General features: G+C 56.5%; 2 protein-coding genes across 3 annotated transcripts in view; both read right to left on the bottom strand.

The window, feature by feature from the left end:
• Positions 1-280: 280 nt before the first annotated feature.
• FBXW9 (F-box and WD repeat domain containing 9) lies at positions 281-5,925 on the bottom strand. The gene is made up of 10 exons (XM_008584957.1): positions 5,517-5,925; positions 4,006-4,145; positions 3,800-3,928; positions 2,476-2,588; positions 2,300-2,391; positions 1,310-1,458; positions 1,109-1,222; positions 899-988; positions 734-799; positions 281-655 (listed from the first exon to the last, which is right to left on the bottom strand). Exons 1-10 carry the CDS (start codon positions 5,923-5,925, stop codon positions 581-583), a joined length of 1,377 nt encoding a protein of 458 aa, XP_008583179.1. The 3' UTR covers positions 281-580.
• Positions 5,926-7,422: 1,497 nt separating this feature from the next.
• Positions 7,423-22,325, bottom strand: part of TNPO2 (transportin 2) — a 16,209-nt gene continuing 1,306 nt past the window's right edge. The window contains exons 2-25 of one of the 2 annotated variants that reach the window (XM_008584955.1): positions 21,052-21,163; positions 19,761-19,836; positions 19,532-19,681; positions 17,207-17,313; positions 16,980-17,113; positions 16,805-16,886; positions 16,607-16,729; positions 16,375-16,493; positions 15,334-15,394; positions 15,065-15,230; positions 14,744-14,896; positions 13,253-13,478; positions 12,880-13,051; positions 12,368-12,454; positions 12,178-12,285; positions 11,925-12,083; positions 11,585-11,672; positions 11,302-11,400; positions 10,676-10,771; positions 10,291-10,396; positions 9,968-10,067; positions 9,815-9,889; positions 9,566-9,693; positions 7,423-9,483 (exon numbers count right to left, since the gene is read on the bottom strand). In XM_008584955.1, the coding sequence (XP_008583177.1) occupies positions 9,586-9,693; positions 9,815-9,889; positions 9,968-10,067; positions 10,291-10,396; positions 10,676-10,771; positions 11,302-11,400; positions 11,585-11,672; positions 11,925-12,083; positions 12,178-12,285; positions 12,368-12,454; positions 12,880-13,051; positions 13,253-13,478; positions 14,744-14,896; positions 15,065-15,230; positions 15,334-15,394; positions 16,375-16,493; positions 16,607-16,729; positions 16,805-16,886; positions 16,980-17,113; positions 17,207-17,313; positions 19,532-19,681; positions 19,761-19,836; positions 21,052-21,150 (2,694 nt within the window). In that variant the 5' untranslated portion in view covers positions 21,151-21,163 and the 3' untranslated portion in view covers positions 7,423-9,483; positions 9,566-9,585. The remainder of the gene's footprint in view (positions 9,484-9,565; positions 9,694-9,814; positions 9,890-9,967; positions 10,068-10,290; positions 10,397-10,675; positions 10,772-11,301; positions 11,401-11,584; positions 11,673-11,924; positions 12,084-12,177; positions 12,286-12,367; positions 12,455-12,879; positions 13,052-13,252; positions 13,479-14,743; positions 14,897-15,064; positions 15,231-15,333; positions 15,395-16,374; positions 16,494-16,606; positions 16,730-16,804; positions 16,887-16,979; positions 17,114-17,206; positions 17,314-19,531; positions 19,682-19,760; positions 19,837-21,051; positions 21,164-22,325) is intronic. The other variant, XM_008584956.1, reaches the window with a different exon arrangement.

Genomic DNA, 22,325 nt, shown 5'->3' with positions numbered 1-22,325 from the left:
ACTGCCGGAGGTGGGACAGGTGACACTCAGGGGAGGTGGTCCCACTCCCACAGCGCAGGTGCACATCCAAGGTTCAAGTCACACTCTACACAGCCACAGGCATCACACGCCACACACACATCTCACACAAGAGCCCACGATCCTCAGACTCTCCCTCTTACACACACACACACACAGGGCAGCAGCTGATATGCTCTAACGCCGTCTCATACTATCCCCCAACCCGCCCTGCAGCATCCTGGCCCCTTGGCCACCCCAAGCTCATGCTCCAGGCCCGGAGGCCAGTACAGTACATCAGGTTTATTTCTCCTGCGCTCTCAACGGAGAGTGGGGTGTCTAAGCCATAACAAAACCAGGACCTGAGGGTGGGAGCAGGTCCACGGGTGGGCCACAACCCAAGCTTCACCTCCCAGGGCAGGGGGACCAACCCAGGATCCCTGCCTGATGGTGGCCCAGGCTCCTTGCGCCCAAGGCCTGCAGGACGGGGACAGAGGCAGCACCAACAAGGGGGAAGGTCCCCAAGAACAGAGGCCGAGGTCCAGCCTGCTGGCCGGCAGTAACCACATCCACATCCGCCTGCTCAGGCCTGTAGCCTCCAGACCTCCAGCGACAGGCCCCCTGAGGCAGCCACCACCAGGTTGCCCTCAGCACAGATCTGGGAGGGCAGGAACATGGGGAGTCAGGGGGTGGCACTCTGGGCTGGCCAGGCAGGGTGTGCAGGGCAGGGCCTTACCCCATTCAGCACATTGTGGTGGCTTCGGGTGCAGATAGTCTTTGGTGGGTCTGTGGGCACGTGCACCTGGTGATGGGCAACAGGCAAAGGTCAAGGTGGGTCCCTGGCGGGTGGGGGTGGGGGTGGGCAACTGTTCTCGGGAAAGGAGCTGGGCTGGAGCCTCACCCGGATGGTCTTGTCAGTGGATGTAGTGTACAAGGCTCCCAGCGAGTGTTTGATCCCCGTGATTTGAGACCTGTGGCCCACGTCAAAGGACTACGGGAGGGGGGACGAATGACACTCAGGAGAGGCTCTACCAAAGCCAGCCCCCCACACCACCAGGGAGGAAGGAGACCCAGGGGTGAGAGACAGGCAGGGGCAAGGGCCCTGGCAGACCCGGACAAGCTGGAAGCAGCCATTGAGGTTGGCGAAGACGTGCAGCAGGCCCTGGTTGTCACCAGCCCAGAGCTGACGCTCCTGGTAGGACATGCAGAGCAAGTAGGAGTCCAGCTGTGGGAGAGACATGAGACAAAGCAGCTCAGGCTGGGCCAGGATGGGCTGCAGCCCCAGTCCCTCGGGCCCCCGGGGAGGGCCGACCTGCAGCCGCTGCAGGATGCTGTTGGCTCGGCGGTCGAACACCACCAGGGTGTGGTCCTCGCTGCCCGAGATGATGTGCCGGTCGTCCGCCAGCAGTGCCAGCACAGCACTGGAGTGCAGTCGCCGGCTCTTCAGCAGGGCCGGGCCCGCTTCACAGGGGATGAGCCAGGGAGGAGGGGGACATCAGAGCCCTTTGGAGGCCCCCTGGCCCACCCGAGGCTCCCAGGCCTCCATGTTCTCTGGCAAAACCCTCAGTCTGCTCGGTCCCCCGCCCCACAGGTGACCCGTCTCTCCTTTCCCACCCCAGTAGGTTCCAGGTCTCCCCAGAAACCCCAGGCCTCTGCTCCTCCCTGCCCCATCCCATCTCCCTCCTCCAGTTCTGTCTGTTCCTTTCAGTACAGAGTCACGTTTGAAATGCCTTCGCCTGCAGGTGGGCCTGAGAGATGTCCCCACCCTCCACCCCCACTAGGGCTCTGCCTGGACAAGGCTCACTGGCTTTTCAATTAAACAAAATAAGAACAAATACATAAGTAAACAATAGAAGAGACGTATGTGTGAGGCAGTGTTGGTTCTAGGCGTCTTATGTAAACCAACTTACTTAACCCACCGCTGCTCTTATCATCATCTCCTGTTAACCCAGTGGGGCTGCTGGGGGTGTTATTATCTGGACTGTACAGATGGGGAAACTAAGGTTCAAGTTTCCTGTTAACCCTGTGGGGCTGCTGGGGGTGTTATTATCTGGACTGTACAGATGGGGAAACTAAGGTTCAAGTTTTCCTGGGGTCACACAGCTAGGAAGTGGGGGAGGCAGGATTCCAACCCAACCCCTGGGGCTTTCTCTGCACCCCCTGCTCCAGTTGCCTTGTGCCCCACAACAGAACTGTCACTCTAAGTGGTTAGCATCTGATTATGTGACTGTTGCCCCACCCAGGCTGTGAAGCCCGAGGGAGCCCTGCTCTGCCAACCTAGGCCCCAGGATCCCCGGCTTACCTCTGGGGTCGTAGACTGTCACCTTCTTGTCATAGGTACCGGTCACCAAGATGTCAGGCCGGTAGGAGAGGCACAGCACGGCTGCTTTGCTCCTGGGGACACATGGACCACAGGACTCCGGCTGCAATCAGGCAGAGCCCTACCCACCCAGGCCTCCTGCCCATGATCCCTCATACTTTATCTCTCCAAACTGCTGCCCATCGGCCGCTATGTCCCAGAGCTTCACCGTGCTGTCCCAGGAGCCGGAGCACACGCGGTGGTCCTGTGCTGCCAGTGACCACACCCAGCCCTGCAGGACCAGGCACAGCAGTCACACACCACTCCCCACCTCGTGGGCTGCACATTAGCTCAGGCCCCTCACCACATCCCATAGGGGCAGGGCAGGACCTGCCTTTTTCTGCAGATGAGGCTCAGAGAGGTCAAAAAGTTCACCCAAAGCCACACAGCATTTCCTCTCTGACACCCACTTTGACAGATGCTGCAGGACAACACAATTCTAGCTCTACATGATCATCCCCATCCCACAGATAACAAAATCAAGGATCAGAGAAGAGAGGGAAAGAGCCAACACAAGAACTCAGAGCAAGTTCAAACCTAATTGAGATTAGAGTTTGGGTCTGTGGTTCTGTCTGACTTCAGAGCCCAGGACATGCACGCCCCACCCAATAACATTTCTAAGTCAAGTTCTGCAGAGGCTAGGCACCTGTGATGGTGTGAGGCCACGTGACAACGTGCTTAAGAGTGCAGCCTGGGCACATCACATCCCCTCCCTCGGTTTCTTCATCGGCAAAACGGGCAGATGAACAGCTCCCACCTCAGGAGCTGACATGCAGAGTGCTGGACGCTGGCTGACTCATTCCTTCAAACCCTCTGAGGAGGGTACGGTAGTGCATCCCATCTTACAGATAAGGAAACTGGGGCACAAAGAGTTTGAGTCTCTCACCCCAGGTCACACAGCCAGAAAGTAGCAGAGTGGGGATCTGAATCTGCCTCAGAGCCCAAGCTCTTGGTCACTGGCCTGGACCACCTCAATGACTGATGTCCCTCTGCAGCCATGACTGTCATGCTCAGGGCTGGCCGATCCCCAAGGACAACCTCATAGCTGCCCTGTGCTGTAACTCTTATGGTATACGTGGGGCTGGCCAGTTAGCTTAGTTGGTTGGAGCGCGGTGTTATAACACTAAGGTCAAGGGTTCAAATCCAGCTGCCAAAAAAAAAAAAGTAAGATTTAAAAAAAAGTATGCCTGACATCTATTGAGCACCTACTATGTGTCAAAGCCTGAGCTTAATGTATTCATATTAATGCCTATTCACCCTCACCCTAACTATCCACTGGACACAAGTAGAAACTTGCACAGAGAAGTCACACATCTTGTCCAAAGTCACACCAACAATAGCAGGGCGAAATTAAAACCTATGAGGTCTGGCACCAAAACCTAGGCGGTTAGCTATGGCACCCTACCCGGGCTTCATGCCTCCTAGCCCTGCCTTACTCCTCACCTTGTGGGTGCTGTTCTGCTGGGTGCCCAGGGCTTTGACCAGAACCCGGCTGGGCTCCGCCCCCAGCTGCCGCAGGTCCCACAGGTTGACATTGCGATCTCGGGAGCCAGAGAGACAGAGCATCCCATCCTGGGAGGGGAGTGAGATGATGTTGTCAGGGCCACTCTGGCCCACCCCTGCCTGTCCCCCCACTGACCCAGCCTCACCTGGAGCAGCAGCACCGAGTCAATGGAAGCAAAGTGCCCGTTGGCCAGGCAGAAGTACTCGGCCCAGCGTCCATCCTCCGCCCAGCGGGCCAGGTGCTGCTCCAGCTCAATGCAGGCCGCCGGCCAGTCAAAGTCCTCCTCTGTGGGCACCATGAGTAGGGTTCCTGGTGGGCAGGGAACCTGCCACCCAAACCAGCTGGCCAAGCCCACTCCTGGCTTCCAGGGACCTCAACCTACACCAGACTTGGAGAGAACCCTCTGAATCCCTCACCCCACCCAAGTAAGTTCCAGCTCTGGCCTTGGGACCAGCTGCCCACCCCTCCCAGGCAGGTCTAGGACTACTCCTCACTCCAGTTTCCAGAAGTTGGAAACTGGGGCCTCAGGACCACCCTTCTAGGCCTCATCCCTCAACCCATGCCTGGAGGATAGCAGCCTCAAGACGTTGAGGTCCTTCCTCACCCCTGGGTGAGGTCTAATCTCAGCCCCTCAGTCCTCAGGCTGGACATAGGAGCTGGGGCCTCATAACTAATTCTTCTTGCTTCAGCCATCTGAAACAGACCAAGGGAAGTGTTTCTTAAACTAGTATCTGTAAACTGGGGAGGTTTGTCAAGATGCATAATCCAAACTCCAGGTGCAGAGATTCAGTGGTTTGGGTGGGACCCAAGCACCTATGTTTATCAAGTTGTTTGGAAGAGTCTGACCCTAGGGGTCGGAGGGCAACACCTTGAGAATCACTAATGCAGGAGTCCCTGCCCCTCTGTAGAATCAAAGCTTCCATTTTGAATAATCGACCACCCAACCTGTTATTCATGTTGGCTCAAGGGTCTGAGGATCCAACAATATCAGGATCACCAATATCAATTCACGGTCTCCAAGCTGTGTTCTGAGCAGTGAACTCAGGGGCAGGAGGAGTGACCAACAGCCCCTGCCTAAGATGCCAGGCTAGACCTAGGGCTTGAAGATCTGTGGCTGCTGGTGTCAGCGATCTCAACATTTATATCCTAGGTTTAAACCTCAAGGGTTGCAGGCCCTGGACGCTGAGCTCCTGCCTCAGTGTCCCCAGCTCAAGGCTCTAGGGGTCAGGGGTTTTGGTTTCACCAGTTGCTGCCTCAGCCTCTGGGCTAGACCCGGAGCCTGAGGATTTTTGGGCTTACTCTGAGCCCCAAGTGTAGATTCCCACAGCCTGAGGCTTCAAGTCCCTGAGTCAATCTCTAACCAGGAATCAGAGGCTTGGTATCACCAGACCCCAAGCCTGCGGACCTCCGAATCCTGAGTTCAGGGATCCGATTTCTGGTGTGCCTTTTCACAGTCTCAGGACCCCGAGCGTCTGCCTCATGTTCCACCCAGAGATCAGGAACTTTGGCACCACCAGTAACTACCTCAGCCTCCAGCCAGAGCCAGGACAGCCAGGAAGCCTGCTCCAGCGGCTGTGCCCACAGCACTCAAAGGTACCCCCTCCTCTGTCCTAAGCCTGACCTGGGAGGGCGTCCCCGGCCCCTGGGAGCGCTCACCTTCCACCACTGGGTAGGGCGCCCGTAAGCGGCGCTGCGCGCGTAGCCTCCAGATGACATGGTCGCGCACGAGGTCGCGCAGCGTGTGGCACACGCGCGGAAGGACGTGGAGCACGAGGCGCGCGTCCAAGTAGGAGCAGATCTCGAGGAGCAGCTCCGGGGGAAGACTCAGCAGGCCCGGCTCACCCATGGCCGGGACTTTGGACGCGGCCCGCGGCTCCAGGGCACCGGGCGACGCGGCGGACGTGGACAGCGGGGAGGCGCGAGGGGGCGCCAGACCGGGTTTTGGCGGAGTGAGCACGCGGGCCACGTAGGCCTCGGCCTGCGCGTCGGGGTCGGGCTCCGGCTCCGGGTCCGAATCATCGTCCCAGGCGCAGGGGTCGTCGCAGGGCCCTGGAGGCAGCTCCATGGCGACCGGGTGGGCGCGGCCCGCCGGGCCCTGTCAGCTGCTGGCCCCGCGTCCTGTCTCCTAGGCAGCGCGACAAGACTTCCGGCGCTGACTGATAACGTTACTCCGGGGACCGGAAGCGAACGGTTAGCGGGGAAACTGGCTTGATTCCGAAGGCCCGCTGGGCCGAGTGGTCTCTTTCGGCAGCTGCGTCGGCCTTAGTCTGGAAAGTGCATATTTCTGCGTTTTTTAGACAAGCATCTCTGGTGGTGCTGCTGCAGAGGGCCAGCTGACTCGTCACAAAACGCGGCTCTGTCGGAGTCTCCTGTTAAAAGTGACGCTGAGCTTAGATACGCAGAGGCCCTTTTCGGAGTTCGCCGTCTGGGGCAGAGGAGGGGTTCGAACTCCTATCTATTCTATGCCTCTCTTCTTCCGGAGCCAGAAATATGCAGTGTTACACTGGAAGGGGGCGCAGTGAAACTGTTACTATATATTACCTAAAGTCGTACTGATAAAAAAACAGCGTCATATTTACTCTTTTGAGCCGGGCAGTTAACCGATCCACATAAATTATTTGAGCAGTACTTCCTGTTTCCCCTGCTTGACATTCTCCTCATGGCTGTTTGTTCAAACATCACCTTGTAAGGCCTTCCCAGAGCACCCTACATAAGATTTCGACCATTTCCTCCAACATTCTATCTCCCCCTTCTATTTTTCTCTCTGATGCTCATCACTGTTCCCCTACTTATAGTTTATTCCCTCTCACTAGAATGTAGGCATTATTTGTCGAATGATTGTTGAATGTGTCAGCATGTTTTAGTTTCTCCAGGTTGATACCGGTGATCCTTGGGCCATACTGAGGTTGCAACAAGATTTTATTCTTAAGATTGTGTTCCCCCAGAGCTGGCGGTATTTCTCATTTACCACAGTAACTGTTGCTCATATTTAAATGTCTCCCACAGCCCTGATGCTGGGATGAGCCTTCTACGAACTTCTAACCTGCCGAGTGATGCAGAGTTGTGAAATCATCCGAAGATAATAGTGCTGCAAGGCCTTGCTCCTTGCCACTCAGTTTAGCATATGGCACAGGGGTATCTTGAACCTGGGCTATAACACTAATGGCGCCCCTTTAATGAACTGTACTTATGTCTCAGAGAACACATTGCACATTTCATGTACATTACACATGGAGTCTTCCTTCTTTTACATTCACCTTCCCATTTTACAGGGAAGAAAACTGAGACTTAAGTTGCCAAGCAATGTGCCCGGTTTTTACTTCCCTGCTCCCTCAGTTATTTCCTGAGTTCTGTGCATCCTCATTTTTTTTTTTTATAAAAGATGACCGGTAAGGGGATCTTAACCCTTGACTTAGTGTTACCAGCACCACACTCTCCCAAGTGAGCCATGGGCTGGCCCCTGTGCATCCTCATTTCTAAAGCATCCTAGGCCCCTCCCCACATCTCTTGTCCACCACCAAAGCCAAAGATTTTGGACAAGGACAGGAAGCCAGACACGAAGTGTTTCACAAGAAACTGATCTTTACTCAACAAAGTTCTACACAAGTGGAATCTCACGCCACCTTGGCGCCAATCCCCAGCACAGCACAGTAACAAATGGACAAATCCGGGAGCCCGCAGGGGAAGAGGGTGAAGAGGGAAGGAGGGACTCAGGAAACAGGGAAAGAGGGACTGCGGATCAAGGCCAGTCTGGGTCCACAGCCCTGGGCAAGGAAGAAGGTTGAGAAGCTGAAACTTCGTTGTGCAAAAACCAACCAAAAATAAATTAAAAAATTAAATAGCTTTCTTATTTAAAAAAAGAAAGAAAAGAAGAACCAGGCTCCCCTTCCCTGCAGCTGTTTGGAGCCTCCCAACTTGGGTGGAGAGGGGGCTACCAATCCCATCAGCCAAGCCATCCACACACCCCAAGACCCAGCAGAGGATGCTCCACGTAACTGGAATTACCAGAAAATGTAATGGTATTAAAAAAACTTTTTTTTTTTTTTTTTTTTTTTTTTAAACAAATGGTTTCCAGAGACCTGCTCAGGTTTCATGGTGGGGGAGAAACCAGCCGAGTTATGGAATGTGCACTAGGTGCCCCTTGGAATAGAGGCAGGGCCTGACCCTGTATGAGAGGAGACACAGGGCTAGGATGGGGGCAGGGTCTAGAGCCTCGGAAGGATGGATGGAGCAAACCCCAGCATGCAGCAGGACTCCAGTCAAACCCCAAAACACAGGGGCCCCCAAAGAAGTCAAAAGCAGGGAAGGAAAAAAAGGAAAATAATGTTCAGGGGGCTTCAGGGCCCGGTTTCCCAGCCAACTGGGAAGTAAGTACACCCACTCCTCTCTAGGGGAGCCACTCCCACCTTGACCACACCCCCAAGCCATCCAGAGGGTTCTCTAGCTGCCCCAGTCTGGTGGGGTCTCTGGGCCCACGGGGCACGTGATGAGCACAAAGTCTCAGGGCAACATAGTGGAGGGAAGGGAGTGCACCACCTTTGCCTCCTCCAAGCCCTCGGGTTTCCTTCTTGCTGGCAAAGCGTGAGCGTTTGTATTCTGTCATCATCAATTAAATGCTCCTCCCATGGCCCTCGAGTTAAAATTTGGGCCTGGACCTTGAGAAGGGGGCTCTCAGAAGCACAGAGGGACGAGCTGCCCTTGAAGCTGCTTACCGGGGGTAGATGCCAGCAGCTCTGGCTGCCCCCAGATCTCTTCAGGAAAAAGGTCCCCGCCCAGCATCTTGAAAAGCTGCTGGAGCACAGGGGAGAAGGGGCAGGCAGGCTCTGGCCAGCCCCAGCCACTCCAGCAGTCCCCACCCTAGTGGCTAGGATGGGACAAGGACGGGGACACACTGGCTGAGGCTGCCACTAAGCTGGCAGGAAGTGTGTGGAGCAGGTCCAAAGTGTGTGCGTGCTGACAGGGCAACCCCAAGGTGGCCGTCCTCCTCCCCCCGCCCTGGGGTCCCGGCTGAGGCCCCCAACCCACCCAGCCCTCCCCAATCACCGCCAGTTCTGGCAAAACAGCAGAAGCTTCTTAAACTCTAGATGCAGGTTACACGGAAGGCCTTACGGGCTAACTCAGGGGTTCACTAATTCTACTGTCTCCATGCAGTCGGGGAAATGGTGGGGCGGCTGGCCCAGCCTTGCCGGCTGCAGCGCCCGCACATGCGTGTGGCCACGTGTGTGCACATGGGAGTGGACACGTCTACAAGGAACCCCCCTCCCCGCCTGCTTTTCCCTTGCCTCATCTGAAGCCGGATTTGGTCGGCCGTGTTGATACCTCCCTCCCACGTGGCTGGCCCAAGTGAGCTGCCTGAGATGACCCCATTAGAGCCCAGGGCCCCTTGCCCACCAAGAAGTCCCACCCCCCTCCCAGTTTGTAGGATGAGCGTGGAGGCGCCACCCACCTGCCCGCCCACTGGCCAGACAGGCCTGGCAGAGCAGGTGGACGGATGGACGGACAGGGAAGGCATCTGGATTTGGGTCCCACTCACTCCTCCCTAACCCCCCTCGACCAGGGCACAGCGACTTCTGGACGCAGCGCGCTCCCCAGCAATCCCTCCGACGATGATGCAGACAGAAACCTGCAGGGGGAGGAGGACAGTCAGTGCCCACTGGCCTTTGGCACCCGAGACAGCACTGGTCCGCAACCCGTGGCCCCCTCACCTGGTGGTCTCTCTGTTCGCCTAGACCCCGTAGAAGGCCGCCAGCCTCTCCTTGAGCAACGGTGGGAATTGCTCAGAGAACTGCTGCCAGTTCTCCTCTCCCACTTGGTCTTTGAAGCCGTGGAGAATCTGGGGTAAGGGAGGGGGTGAGGGGCGGGCAAGAGCAGAGCAAGAGAAACATCTCTTCCCGCACCAGGGTCTCCACCCTGCCCCCTCCGGCATCTAGATCAGAGCCCAGTGGAAGCCTCACCTTATAAAACATGTCCCGAAGGTCATCCTTCGGGCTCACCCAGGAGGCTACAGCGTCACAGAAGAAAATAAAGTCCTGAAACGTGATGGATCCCATATGAGGGGCCGCCCGAGCCCAGCCCCAGCACCTCCCTCAGAGCCCAGCTGCCCCAACCTGCACGACGCCCCCGGGGTTGACGCCAATCATCATGCAGATGCCCCGGAAGGCTGAGTCCTTCTCCTCATTGTCCCTGATGTTCCTGAGGGATGTGCACCTGTGGGAAGGTGAGCAGGTCAGGGGTTGGGAAGGGCTGGGGTAGGAGGTGCATGTAAGGGGGGTGGGGAAGCAGGGGGTGGGCAGCTTGGTCTGGGACATGTATCAAAGGGGGCTGGGGTGGAACAGGGGGGTCAGAAGGCAGGTAGGGCTGGGGAGGGGCACGGGAAAGGGTCGGGCCTATCCTGCCCACCCCATGGCAAGCCCCACAGACAGGTACACACCAAGGCCGGATGAACTGCTGCAGCATGGGTGCCACCTCCTGTGGGCACACGTAGCCCAGGCGGCCGATGGTGATGGCTGGAATGGCAGAGGGACTCGTCAGGCGACCTGCAACCCCGAGCGGCCCCGGGACGGTACGTGGCAGGGCCTCTGGAATGAGGCACTGAGCCCCGCCCCATGGCCCCCAAGGGAATCGCTCCTGCAACCAACCTGGGTTCCGGAGGTGGGCCCAGCCAGGCTCTGCTCCCTGTCCCACCTGAGTCTCCTCCTAGGTCTCCCACTTGGGGTTCCTCCCAGAACCCCCTTCTAGGTCCTTCCAGATACACTCCCTGGTTCTTTGCTGAGGCCTCTCACTGACTCCCCTCCCAGCCCAGGCCTGGTGCCCACCTGTGTTTTCCAGCAGCGTCTTGGGCGTGTTGGGTCTGTTAATGATCTCCACCAGGTTGTTGAGGACCATCTGCACGTATGGCTGCATCTCTGCCCCTGGGGGACCAGCACGTCAGAGCCCCGCACAGCCTTCTCCACCCACAGTAGGCCCGTTAGGGGCACAGCCCCACCTCACTCGCTGACTCCCGTTCCATCCAGAAGCTGGCTAAGCACAATCAGTGAATGAACAAAAAACCTGCTGATCCCCAGCCCAGATTCTATGGCCAATCAGCGACAGACCTCCTGTCCCCCAACCCCAGCCTCCTCTAAACAGCAGAGGTGTCCCTGGAGTCACCGCCAGGCACCATGATGACACCACACCGCCCAGCCTCACCCCAGGAAAAGAAGCCAAAGTCACCCAACCTATCTCAGTGGCTTTTCAGCCAAATGCATGGGGGTTGGGGAAGTGGCAAACGGTACAATCAGGACAATCATCCTGCCCTGCCTCTGTGATTGGAGAAACCTCTTTCCATGGCCACTCAGAGGCTTCCCTTGAGGGCACCTGTCAGTCAAAACCATCTCCCATCCCCAGGCCAGGAACAGGCTAATAGGGAGGAGAATGGCCATCCCACTTGCCGGGCACTCACCCATCTGCATGCAGATCTCACCGATGGCCCAGGTGGCATTGTTGCAAACAGAGATGAACTCAGGATTCAGGTTGGTGCCCAGGATGGGCATGAACTCGGCTGGTGGGGAGAAAGCAGGGTGCTGAGCAGGAGAGCCAGCAGCGTGAGCTCCAGGACCTGGCCAGGCAGGCCCCATCAGCCAGTACGAATACATCCCAGCTCGGTCACAGTCCTACCCAGGCAGTCCTCCATCATGTGAGGCCGGGGCTGGGGTCATGGGTCAAAGACAAGATGAGTGTCATACCGATACAGGGCTTGACGTGTATGAAGCAGGCTTTGGTGAGGTCTCCCAGGAGGGCGAAGGAGCTCTGCCGGACCTCGGGCATTGAGTCCTGTGGGTCAGAGAGGGGTCAGCGTGGCAGGGCTCCCCTCCCTCAACCAGGGTAGCTGAGGGGGTGCAGTTCCTAGTGTATTTCCTGACCCTGGGCACTGATGCTCAGGGCCATTCCTTAACCACTCTAGCCATAGGCCCACATCTGTAAACAGGATGGCAGTGCCCCATGCCAGGGACTTGGCACTACTACAGAGGGGAGGTCTTGTGCTTTCAGGTTTTTGAGTGCAGCCTGCAAGGAGCACCCACCCACCTGCATGCACTGGAAAAGCAGTGTCATGATGTTGCTGCGGGCCACGAGCTGCTCCACGTGGACCCCCAGGCCCTCGGCCAGGCCGCTGAGCAGGTCCAGTGCCACGATCATGAAGTCCTTGTCGGGAGCCTCATACTGCTCGGGGTGCTGGGTGTACATCTGGGCAGAGATGGGGGCGAGGAGGCAAGTGAGGGGAGTGGGCTGGACCCCAGCAGCAGCAGAGGGACAGGCGGGCAGGCCAGGGGGTGCTCACCATGGCCTGGGCCAGTGTCTTCTGCACCAGGGTGACACAGCGCTGGTAGACGGGTTCGCAGTAGGGCAGGAAGCCGCTCTGTAGGGCGGTGGCCACTGATGACAGGCACTAGCAGTGGGGAGGACAGGAGAGGTGAACTTGCATAGAGTAGGGAGGGGTGAGGCATCGGAGACGGCCCAAGGTCACTCACCTCCAGCAGGGGGAAGAGGTCCTTGTCCTCATCCTTGAGCTCATTCCACTTCTGGATCAGTGGTGGCATCAGCTTCTGGATGTACTCCTGGAGGGGGAGTGGGAAGTTGGGGCTCCCTAGATGGGGGTGGCCTGTTGACTCAGTGGTCCAAGTGATAAGGTCCGGGCTCCTCACCATGGATCAGAGGGCCCACAGGGCTCACCCTCCAGTCAGACCTCAAGGCCTTTTTTGTTCTTCTCACCTGTCCCTATCACCACCCTGCCCCCTAGGAGCCTGGCGCAGCACCTCCTGGTTTCTGCAGGCCCCTGAGCTCCCCTAGCACAGCACTTATAACTGTCTCATAACTGTCTCTCCCCTGCTAGACTGGGAAGAGGGCAAGGGCGGGGGCCAGGTCTTATCTGTCTGCCTGTCGAGGTCACAGCCACGTCCCTGGCATGCAACACGGTGTTGCCGCCAGGTCACCGAATGCCAAGGGCCCCAGGGACGAGGAGGGAGGTGTTCTGGGGTCTCACCGGCTGGTTGAGGTGGTGGCCCACAGAGTCGGCCAGGGTACCGATGGCGTCGTAGAGGATGAGCAGGTTCTTGTGCTGGTACTTGCCGAAGGCAAAGACAAGGGTGTCCAGGATGTAGCTGAGGTAGGGCACCAGCTCCGTGCAGGCCTCCTCCTCCAGGGTAGCAAAGGCACTGGCAGGAGGGAGGGCAGGGTGGGGGGACTCAGTGGTCATAGCAGAGGGCCCTGGGCCTCGGGCAGTCGGGGAGGGCACACTTGGGATCAGCCAGTACGAATACGAGAAAAATCAGTGCAACATCAGTGGTCATGGGTGTCATCACTTCCCAGAGGGTGGCTAGGGTAGGGGAGCTGCGGAGTCAGGGGTCAAGGGTCACCTGCAGGCTGCCTCCTGCACCCTCTTGTTGCCATCCAGGATACGTTTGAGCAGCTCTGTCATCAAAGGCTTGAGGTGCATGTCAGGCGGCTGGCTGACCACCCAGTGGGCGTAGCGGCTCAGCGTCCAGCAGGCAATGGACCGCACCAGGGCCTTCTTGTCTGACAGGCACTGGATGAGGTGTGGGATCAGCTCAGGTAGGTAGGGCACCATGCCCTGCATGCAGCCTGCAGCCACCGGGAGACAGGAGCGGGCAGGTCAGCTGCAGCCCGGGGACAAGCTGAGCCCAGCTGGGCCCAGCCCCACCCACACTTCTGGAGAGAACAGTTCAGCCCCACCTGACAGATGGGGAAACTGAAGCTCAGAGGAGGTTAAATAACTGGCCCAGAGTCATTGTACAGAGCCAGTGAAAGGCAGGGGCAAGAGGGGAAACAGAGTAGACACACCTCATCACGGGGTCCTGTCATTATTTGGTCACTTGGTAATTCATAATCTCCTCATGATTCACAATCTGCCGGGCTGCACAGTGAGTCAGGCTTTATTGGGCAGCAGGGCCACAGGTAGATGGAAAGTGCTTTTCATTTGAAACCCTTCTCTGATATCTGATTTTTCTTTTTCCCTTTACTTTTTAATCACGAACACCTCTCTTTTAATTATAAAGAACACAGATAATAGCACATGCCCCAATAATCCAAGACACTAGATCTATTTTTACCAGTTTGGGATCAACTCTTCTAGACCTTTTCCCATCAATATGTAATAAGCCTAATATAATCTATTAATTAATATATGCATAAGCACTGTATTATTACATGCCCTATCAACATAAGATACATTAACCATATATTATATACAAAAGCCTTCCCTTAGACAAATTTTAAAAGCTGTCCAGGTTGAGGGTTCTTACTGCTGTGACTGAAATTTTTAGGATGCTAAGGTGCTCACATATGACAACCGTAACAGACTCACAAAGGCCTTCTGTAATTCAATCTTTATGTCTCATTGGGACAAAAGGAGACTGAAAACCAGGCCAACTGCAGGAAACATCAACCGCTGGGCACTTCTGATTCTGGCAGGTTAGCCTTGCAGTTTGGAGCAGTTTTGAGGCCCAGACACACCTGGGTGACTGCAGGGAAGTGATGTAAATCTCTCTGTACCTCTGTTACCCCAGCTCTGAGAACGGGACCCACCTCCTTAGATGGTGGTGAGGACTGGGCTGCCCTGCCACGGGGCCAGCACAGAGAAGTGCCTGTCATTGTTGTCGTTGCTGTAACTATGCTTAGAGCATCACAGAATGCAGGAGATGGCTTGTGTTTTGGGGTTTCGGGGATTCCTGTCAGGCGCATGGGCCAAGGGGAGGATTGAGATGGCAGAGCTGTTTGGAGGGGGGTGAATAAGCCTCCATTCACCCACTACTGCCCAGTCTTCGGCCAGCACAGGGGTCAGAGGTCAGGTACAGATAGGCCAGGTGGACACCCGCCTGGGCACTCACCCTCAGCAATGGCGCCCAGCACCAGGATGCCTGACTCCTTGACCACCCACTCGGGGTGGAAGAGGAGGCCCTTGAGCAGGGGAAGTAGGTGGGGCAGCAGTTCCTCCCGGAAGACATTGGCGAGGACGTCCAGTGCAGCTGCTGAGCACTTCCCTGGGAGGACACATTGGGGGGCAGGCTCAGGGAAGCCCATTGGGCAGGCGGCTGGGCCTCCTCAACCACGCTCCCCCAGGGATCAGAGATCATGATTAGAATCTTCATGATCTGCTCCACCACAGCAAGCCCAGGGCTTCCACCCCCACCTCCAGGCCAGACACACACTCAGATTCCAGTCGGACAAAGCATCGTCGTCGTCATCGTCCTCTGCGTCCTCGGAGCCATCAGGCCTCTCGGCCTCATGGGGCAGCGTCACCGTGCGCGACTTGTGGAAGCGCGGCTTGATGTCCTGCTCGCTGTCAGGGACTGCTTCGTCCTCCTCCACATCCCCCTGGGGGTCAGGTTGGGCAGACCACTAAGCACCACCAGGAAAGATCCCAGCCCCATTACCACTGCCCTGGCCCACCTGTGCCCAGCAGTCAGCCCTGCCTGACCTTGAGCAGGATGATGTCAATTTCCGAGTATTTCATCCCATTTACCAGGATGGGGATCAACCTGTCAGGAGAGAGGCTGTTCATCGGGATGCAGGGAACCTGGCAGAGGAGAGGCATAGCCTAGGACAAGAGGGAAGCAGAGGCGCAGGCAGGGCCACCAAGCAGCCAAGGGGCAGACTGTGCCCAAGCATGCTGATACGGCTTGTCCTGCATCCATTCATTTCCTTCCTGTTGGGGAACTAACACAAGGTAGTCTCAGCCACCGTGATCAGGACAGAGCTACACCACTCCTGGCTCCACAGGGAGGCTCTTGATTCCTATCTGGCCACTCAAGGAATTCCAGACCCCTGAATACACTGAGAACCTTGGAACAGTGCCTGGTTCCTAGTACACATACAGGGCAGAGACACGCCAGGCTGGGGAAGCTAACAGTCAGGGCAGCCGGCCCTCTCCGCTGGAGCTCACATACCTTGGAGTTGGAAACTGCTCAGCAAGGGTCGCTCATCACCCCGAGGGGCCATCCACCCAGCCCCAGCCCCACCCCCTGCTTGTTATCAATAGTGATTCAGGGACAGGCAAGTGATCCAAGTTGGCTGAACAGGGTCAGCTCTAGGACTTTTGTTGGAAATACTGGTCAAGAAGAAATTTCTTTACTCTGAGGTTCCTAAACTGGAAGGATGCAGTGGGCCACGGCACTACCACAAAGGAAGGTTGTGCCTTAGAATGAAGCCAACACAGAGGAAGCAGATGTGAGGGTGGACAGCTGCCTTTCACAACCTTTCAGCACCCGGTTCCTGCCCTGCCTGACGCCTTTGCTGATTATTGATATTTGTTGATTATGATAGTTTATCGATTACCTAATTTTTAAATCATTAGAGCTACTCTTGCAAAATCACCTGCAAAGTAAGTGTACTCAGGATTGAAAGGGAACTGACACAGAGGATGTGGACTGAGATAAGCACAGGGGGTGACCAGAAAGAAGGAAGAGGTACAGCAAGGGGTCGAGGCTGGGGTGGGACAGGGGGCAGGAGTGGAACTCACTGGACCAGATGGGAGGCCAGGACTTCCTTGCAGATGGGCTGCTCGGCCAGCGTCAGCCAGAACTCACAGGCCTCAAGGGCCACATTCTCATCATGGTCCTGGGTTCTCTGCAGCATGTACTGGAGCAGGGAGGAGAGGCTAAGGTCCAGCCTGGCTGGGTGTGCTCCCTGACCCCCCACGGTCCGCCCACCTGCCTGCACCTGTCCACCCGGGCCAGCTCGGTCATGCACACCTGGATAATGCTGTGCATGTGGGGGATGAGCCTGTCAATCCGCACTTCCAGAAGCATCACCAGGGCGCGGCATACATTCTTCCGCACCTCGGGGTCGTCGTCCACGGCTAGGGCAAACAGGTGCTGTGGGGAATGGCGGGGTCAGATGCTGTAGGGCCCTCGGCCCTCCCCCTGCCCACCTCTGGCCCGGCAGCCCACCTCGATGAAGGTGTCGATGTTGTCCATCAATGCCTGGGCCCGGTCCATGATGAACTGGTTCACACAGGCAATGGCATGGGACCTGGCAGGGAGAGACATTATGTGTCACCCCAACTCCGCCCACCCACACACCCACTCCAGGAACCCCCGGAGACCCCAGGGGAGCCACACCCACCGGATCTTGGGGCTGCAGTGCTTGAAGAACTGCAGAAACTTGGGGATCATGATGTTGAGGGGCCTGTTGAGGGCATCACTGTCCAGAAGCTCAGACGAGTCTTCACAGATCTTCTGCAGGGCCCCAAAGGCTCCCTGAGTGGACAGGTGCAGAGAGACAGGTGGGTCCCCAGCACGGCCCCAGCCCCAGCACCTACCTGCTCAGCGGGGCCCCAGCTTGCTGCCTACCTCGCAAGTGTTGTAATCCTCCGAGTTGAGCAGGTTGCACAGCTGAGGTAGCAGCTCGGGCCACATCTGCAGTTCGCCCTTGGAAGCGATGGTGGTGATCAGAATGCCTGGGGCAGCCGGGAAAGGACGCTGCCTCAGGATGGGCACCTGGGCCTCCCCACCGGGTGCTCACTGCGCTGCCTTTCCCTCCACTCTCCCACTTGAGCCCTACAGCCCCTTTCAAGGTGGGTGCTCAGCAAACATCCTCTGAGCCTTACTGTGCACCAGCTCTGACACAGACCCTGGGATACAGCACGGAACACAACAAAACCCCTGCCCTTGGGAGCCAGAGGGAGGCCACGAGGAAAAGTGAAATCAGCAAAAGAACTAGGAGGCCACATGTCAAGAGCTAAGGAGGGAAATAAAGCAGAAAAGATGGCTAGACAGGGCGGAGGGTGAGGGTAGCAATTTTAAGTTGGGTGGCCAGAACAGGCCTCATCGAAGTGACATCTTGACATCTGAGCAAAGACCTGAAAGAGCTGAGAGGAGGCATCCAGGTACCTGGGGAAACAGCATTCCAGGCAAAGGGATCAGCAAGTGCAAAGGCCCTAGGGTAGGACAGGTCTGGTGTGCTCACAGATGGGCAAGGAGTAAAGAGGGCTGAGCAGAGGGATTGTGAGGGGGTGGACAGGGAGGTAGCAGGGGCACATCATGCAGGGCCTTGTGGCCATGAGGAGGTCTTGTACTGCTTACAAGACATACAAGTGCAACCTGCAGCAGGCATCTGGCCATGAGGCAGTGGAGCAGTCTGGCAGCAGAGCTGAACACAGGTGCTCTCAGTGCAGAAATGGCATTTAACGCCACAAGGTGGCAGTGTTTCCCCGGGACAGAAGCTGCCAGTGCCAACACTATGATGACCCAGAATCATGAGTATTGAGAAAGGTGTTCCCTGAGGTGGGTGCTGGTGCCAGCCCAGCAGTTCCAGACCCCTCCCTGGTTGTATGACATTGTCTACATCACCTAACCTCTCTGTACCTCAGTGCTCTCAGTACTCAATGGGAGTCTTCAATGACTTAACCCAAGTACTTAGAGCAGAGCCTGGCACATAGAATGAGCTCAGTAGGTCCAGATCCTCCTGCTGACCTCGGAAGGGAAGTGTGGGGCTAAGAATCCCTTTTAATAGAGGCAGCAAGGCACAAGATCAGCACTTCCAGGAGGCCCCAGTATCTACGTCAAATTTAATCCTATTTTTCTGTCCTTATTGCATTTATTTTTAGGAATACCTTCCCTTTAGGGCAAGCAAATCTGTCTTTTCATTTCAATAGTTCTATACAATTTCCTATTAAAAGCAACTTTTAGGGCCGAGCCTGTGGCGCACTCGGGAGAGTGCGGCGCTGGAAGCGCAGCAGCGCTCCCGCCGCGGGTTCAGATCCTATATGGGGATGGCCAGTGCGCTCACTGGCTGAACGCGGTGCGGCCGCTCAAAAAGGACAAAAAAAAAAAAAAAGCAACTTTTAGGCTGGCCAGTTAGCTCAGTTGGTTACAGTGTGGTGTTATAACACCAAGGTCAAGGGTTCGGATCCCCACATAGGACAGCCACCAAAAAAGAAAAAGGAACTTTTAAAGCATCTTTCTGCAACTTCCTCAAGCACACTTCTGGGAGTTGAGAAGGCTTCACACAAACCTAATTCATGTTGCGCCTAAATCGTTATCTGTTTTTTTTTGGCGGCTGGTGTGCCTATATCAGTATCAGTGAGAATTAGCTAACGATTGTCTCCGGGCTCTGAAAGTTGCACACAAGGGCAGGGAACCTGCATATTTTAACTGCTATATCCCAAACACTCAGCCAGGGACCTAACAAAAAATTCTGGATGCTGAGTGATTGCCTCAGAAGCAAGAATGACAGTTTCAGGAGCAAGTGGTTCCAGAATGTGGATCGGCCCTGCCTGGGTCACTTATGACCCCTGCTTCTTACCAGGCAAGTCCCTTAATGTCTCAGTGCCTGTTTCCTCGTCTGTCAAATGGCAATAATAATGGTACTACCAGATAGGGTGCTGAAACACTCAGTGAAGCAATACCCTTAACATGCTCAGAAGCTTGGGCCAGCCCGTGGCTCACTCGGGAGAGTGCGGTGCTGATAGCACCAGGGCCACGGGTTCGGATCCCATATAGGGATGGCCGGTTAGCTCGCTGGGTGAGCGTGGTGCTGACAACACCAAGTCAAGGGTTAAGATCCCCTTACCGGTCATCTTTTAAAAAAAAAAAAAAAAAACATGCTCAGAAGCTTCTTGGCCAAGAATGAGGGCTCCGTGTGTCCTCAGAGGCGACCCTCTCTGCCCCTCTTACCGATGGTGGCTCGGATGAGTGAGGAGGCGTCGCCAATATTGTTGAGACACTCCTGTTTGATGAAATCAGCCACGGGCGGCGGGAAGCTCTGGTAATGTGCCTTCACATTGTTCTTGAGGATGAGGCCACTGAGAGAGCGAGTTGGCTCATCTGGGGGGAGAGGGCTGAGGTTCAGGGGACTACGGGGGAGAAAGCAGGGTCCAGCCCACTGGAAGGGCAGAGGGCATACCTTCTGACTTGAGTCTGGTCAGGACAAAGATCAGGTAGTTGTTGAAGTCAGGAAACTGGTTGAGTTGTTTGAGTTTCTGTTAGGCTGTTAAGGGACTTGGGAGACAGGGGCCTTCACCAGGCAGTGCTACCTCACTGCCATGGAGCTGAGAGCACCCTCGACCCCTGGGACCAGGCTGCCAGCTCCTGGGATCCCACCCATCAACCCCTGGGCCCAGAACAACACACAGCATTTCCAGACCATCAGATTCATACAGGGAGTAACTTGGGTGGAATGCCTATGCTTCCCACCACTCTTGAAGACCCGGTCAGAGCAGAAGAGGGTTGGGAAACCCTGTTCCTCTGAAGGTGGCAGCTGCCACTCAGCAGTGCTCACTAGCAGTCCTAAATGTTGCCAGATTTTTTTTTTAATGCAATCAATTTTTAAAGTGGAACTTGTTATGTTTTAAATATTTTAAATTTTTAACTTAAAACATTTTAAACAACCAATTGTAAAAAAAAATTTTAACCAGAAAGCCTAAAAAACCCAAGTACCAACTAAAGGTCCCTTCATTCAGGGTCACATTTCCCCCAACTCTGACAGGACAGACTGGACTCAAATGTGACAGAACTGGACTTCCCATCCCAACTCCACTGCATACTAGTTGCGACCTTGGGCAAATTGTTTAGCCTCTCTAAGCCTTGATTTCCCCATCTGTAAAATGGGGAGAGTAACAGTACCTACTTAATAGTTAGTGGAATAAGTGCTCCATGAACAACAGATATTTTCACTTATTTTCTACCCCTGAAGCTCCAGGAATGGGACCCAGGAATCCTAATTTTACTTCTCTGTCCAGGCCACGCACTGTCTGGGGATTAGGGAGTCAGCCCCTCCCTCTCTGGCCTTCAAGGGCTGCAGACATCTGCGTGGTTCCCCCAGCCCCGGAAGGAAGGAAGGATACATCCTGCACGATGCGCTGCGTGGCCGTGTTGGGCGNAACTCCACTGCATACTAGTTGCGACCTTGGGCAAATTGTTTAGCCTCTCTAAGCCTTGATTTCCCCATCTGTAAAATGGGGAGAGTAACAGTACCTACTTAATAGTTAGTGGAATAAGTGCTCCATGAACAACAGATATTTTCACTTATTTTCTACCCCTGAAGCTCCAGGAATGGGACCCAGGAATCCTAATTTTACTTCTCTGTCCAGGCCACGCACTGTCTGGGGATTAGGGAGTCAGCCCCTCCCCCTCTGGCCTTCAAGGGCTGCAGACATCTGCGTGGTTCCCCCAGCCCCGGAAGGAAGGAAGGATACATCCTGCACGATGCGCTGCGTGGCCGTGTTGGGCGACTGCGAATCTTTGAGCAGCTGCAGGACCTGCTGCAGGCCCTGCTCGTCTGGCTGCCAGTCCATGGCGCAAGGCGAGCTGCAGGGATAGGGGCTGCGGTCAGCACTGGGTCTCTGGGGCTCTGTGTGAGACCGGGGTTGAGCCCCCGAGGTGGTAGCAGCCGCCTGACGACGGGAGCGCCCTCGGCGGACAGGCGGAGGCCGCCGATCCACGCCTGCCCAAATACGGGGTCCCCNCCTGGCAGCTGCTGGGTGAGGGCCCAGCAGCCTCCACGTCCAGGGGCCCCGCCCCAGACCGCGATAGCGCCCCGGCCCCCGTGGTCTCCCCGGTGCAGGCACGGTCCCCGAAGATTCCCCTTCTCTGAAATCTGGCCCTTAGGTTCCTCCAGATCCCAGCACCCTCCTGCCCAAGTCAGGTTCCTGAGCTTCGCTGGGTGCACCGTCCCAAGGTGCTCCAATCGTCCCTGCCGCTCCCCCAATCCGGCCCTTCAAGCTCAATGAATGCCAGACGCCCCCCTTTCTGGCCTAACCAGACCCCATCCAGCGATTTCCCTTAAATCAGGCCTTAAGCAGTCCCCAGATAGATCTCCGTTGCCTCTCCGAATGAGCCAGCTAAGACCGCCCAACCCATGACAGAAGCCCCCTGGACCGGTCTCTGTCGCCTTCCCCAATCAGGTCTGGCCAAGCCTCCCCACCTCCCACCCTCCACCCCAGTCAGCAGTTAACTCTAGCTGACGGATTTCTGCTGCCTCCCCCAATCAGGGTCGGCCAAACCGCCCCCCCGCCCAAACCTCGAGTCGGGAACCCCCTTCGCCCAATCCCTGCAGCTTCCCCCAATTAGGCCTGGCCGAACACCCCCAGAGCATTCCCTTCAACGGATCCCAGAGACGCCTCGCACTCAGACCCGGCAAAGCTCTCTAGGCCGAAGTCTTACGCCTCTCCCTAACAGAGCCTAACAAGCTTCCCCCCAACTTTTCAGTGCAGTCTCCCCAATCAGACCCAACCAGGCCCCGCCGAAACTGGTCCCCACACACACCGATCCTCGCGACGTCCCCCAATCAGGCCCTAAGCAGTCCCCAGACGCTTCCCCCAATCAGATCTCCTCCAGCCCGCCCCAGCCGCCCCAGTGGCCCGCTTTTCGCAGCACCCCAACCTGGCCGGGCTCCGAGGCCGCACCCCCCCCCCCAAGCCCGGCCCGGTACCCCCCCCCCCCCCCGGCCCCCCCTCCCACCCTGGCGAAC

Source organism: Galeopterus variegatus, unplaced genomic scaffold, assembly GCF_000696425.1.
Source record: "Galeopterus variegatus unplaced genomic scaffold, G_variegatus-3.0.2 Scaffold3412, whole genome shotgun sequence".
Lineage (NCBI taxonomy): Eukaryota > Metazoa > Chordata > Mammalia > Dermoptera > Cynocephalidae > Galeopterus > Galeopterus variegatus.
This window is presented reverse-complemented; position numbering and strand designations above follow the sequence as displayed.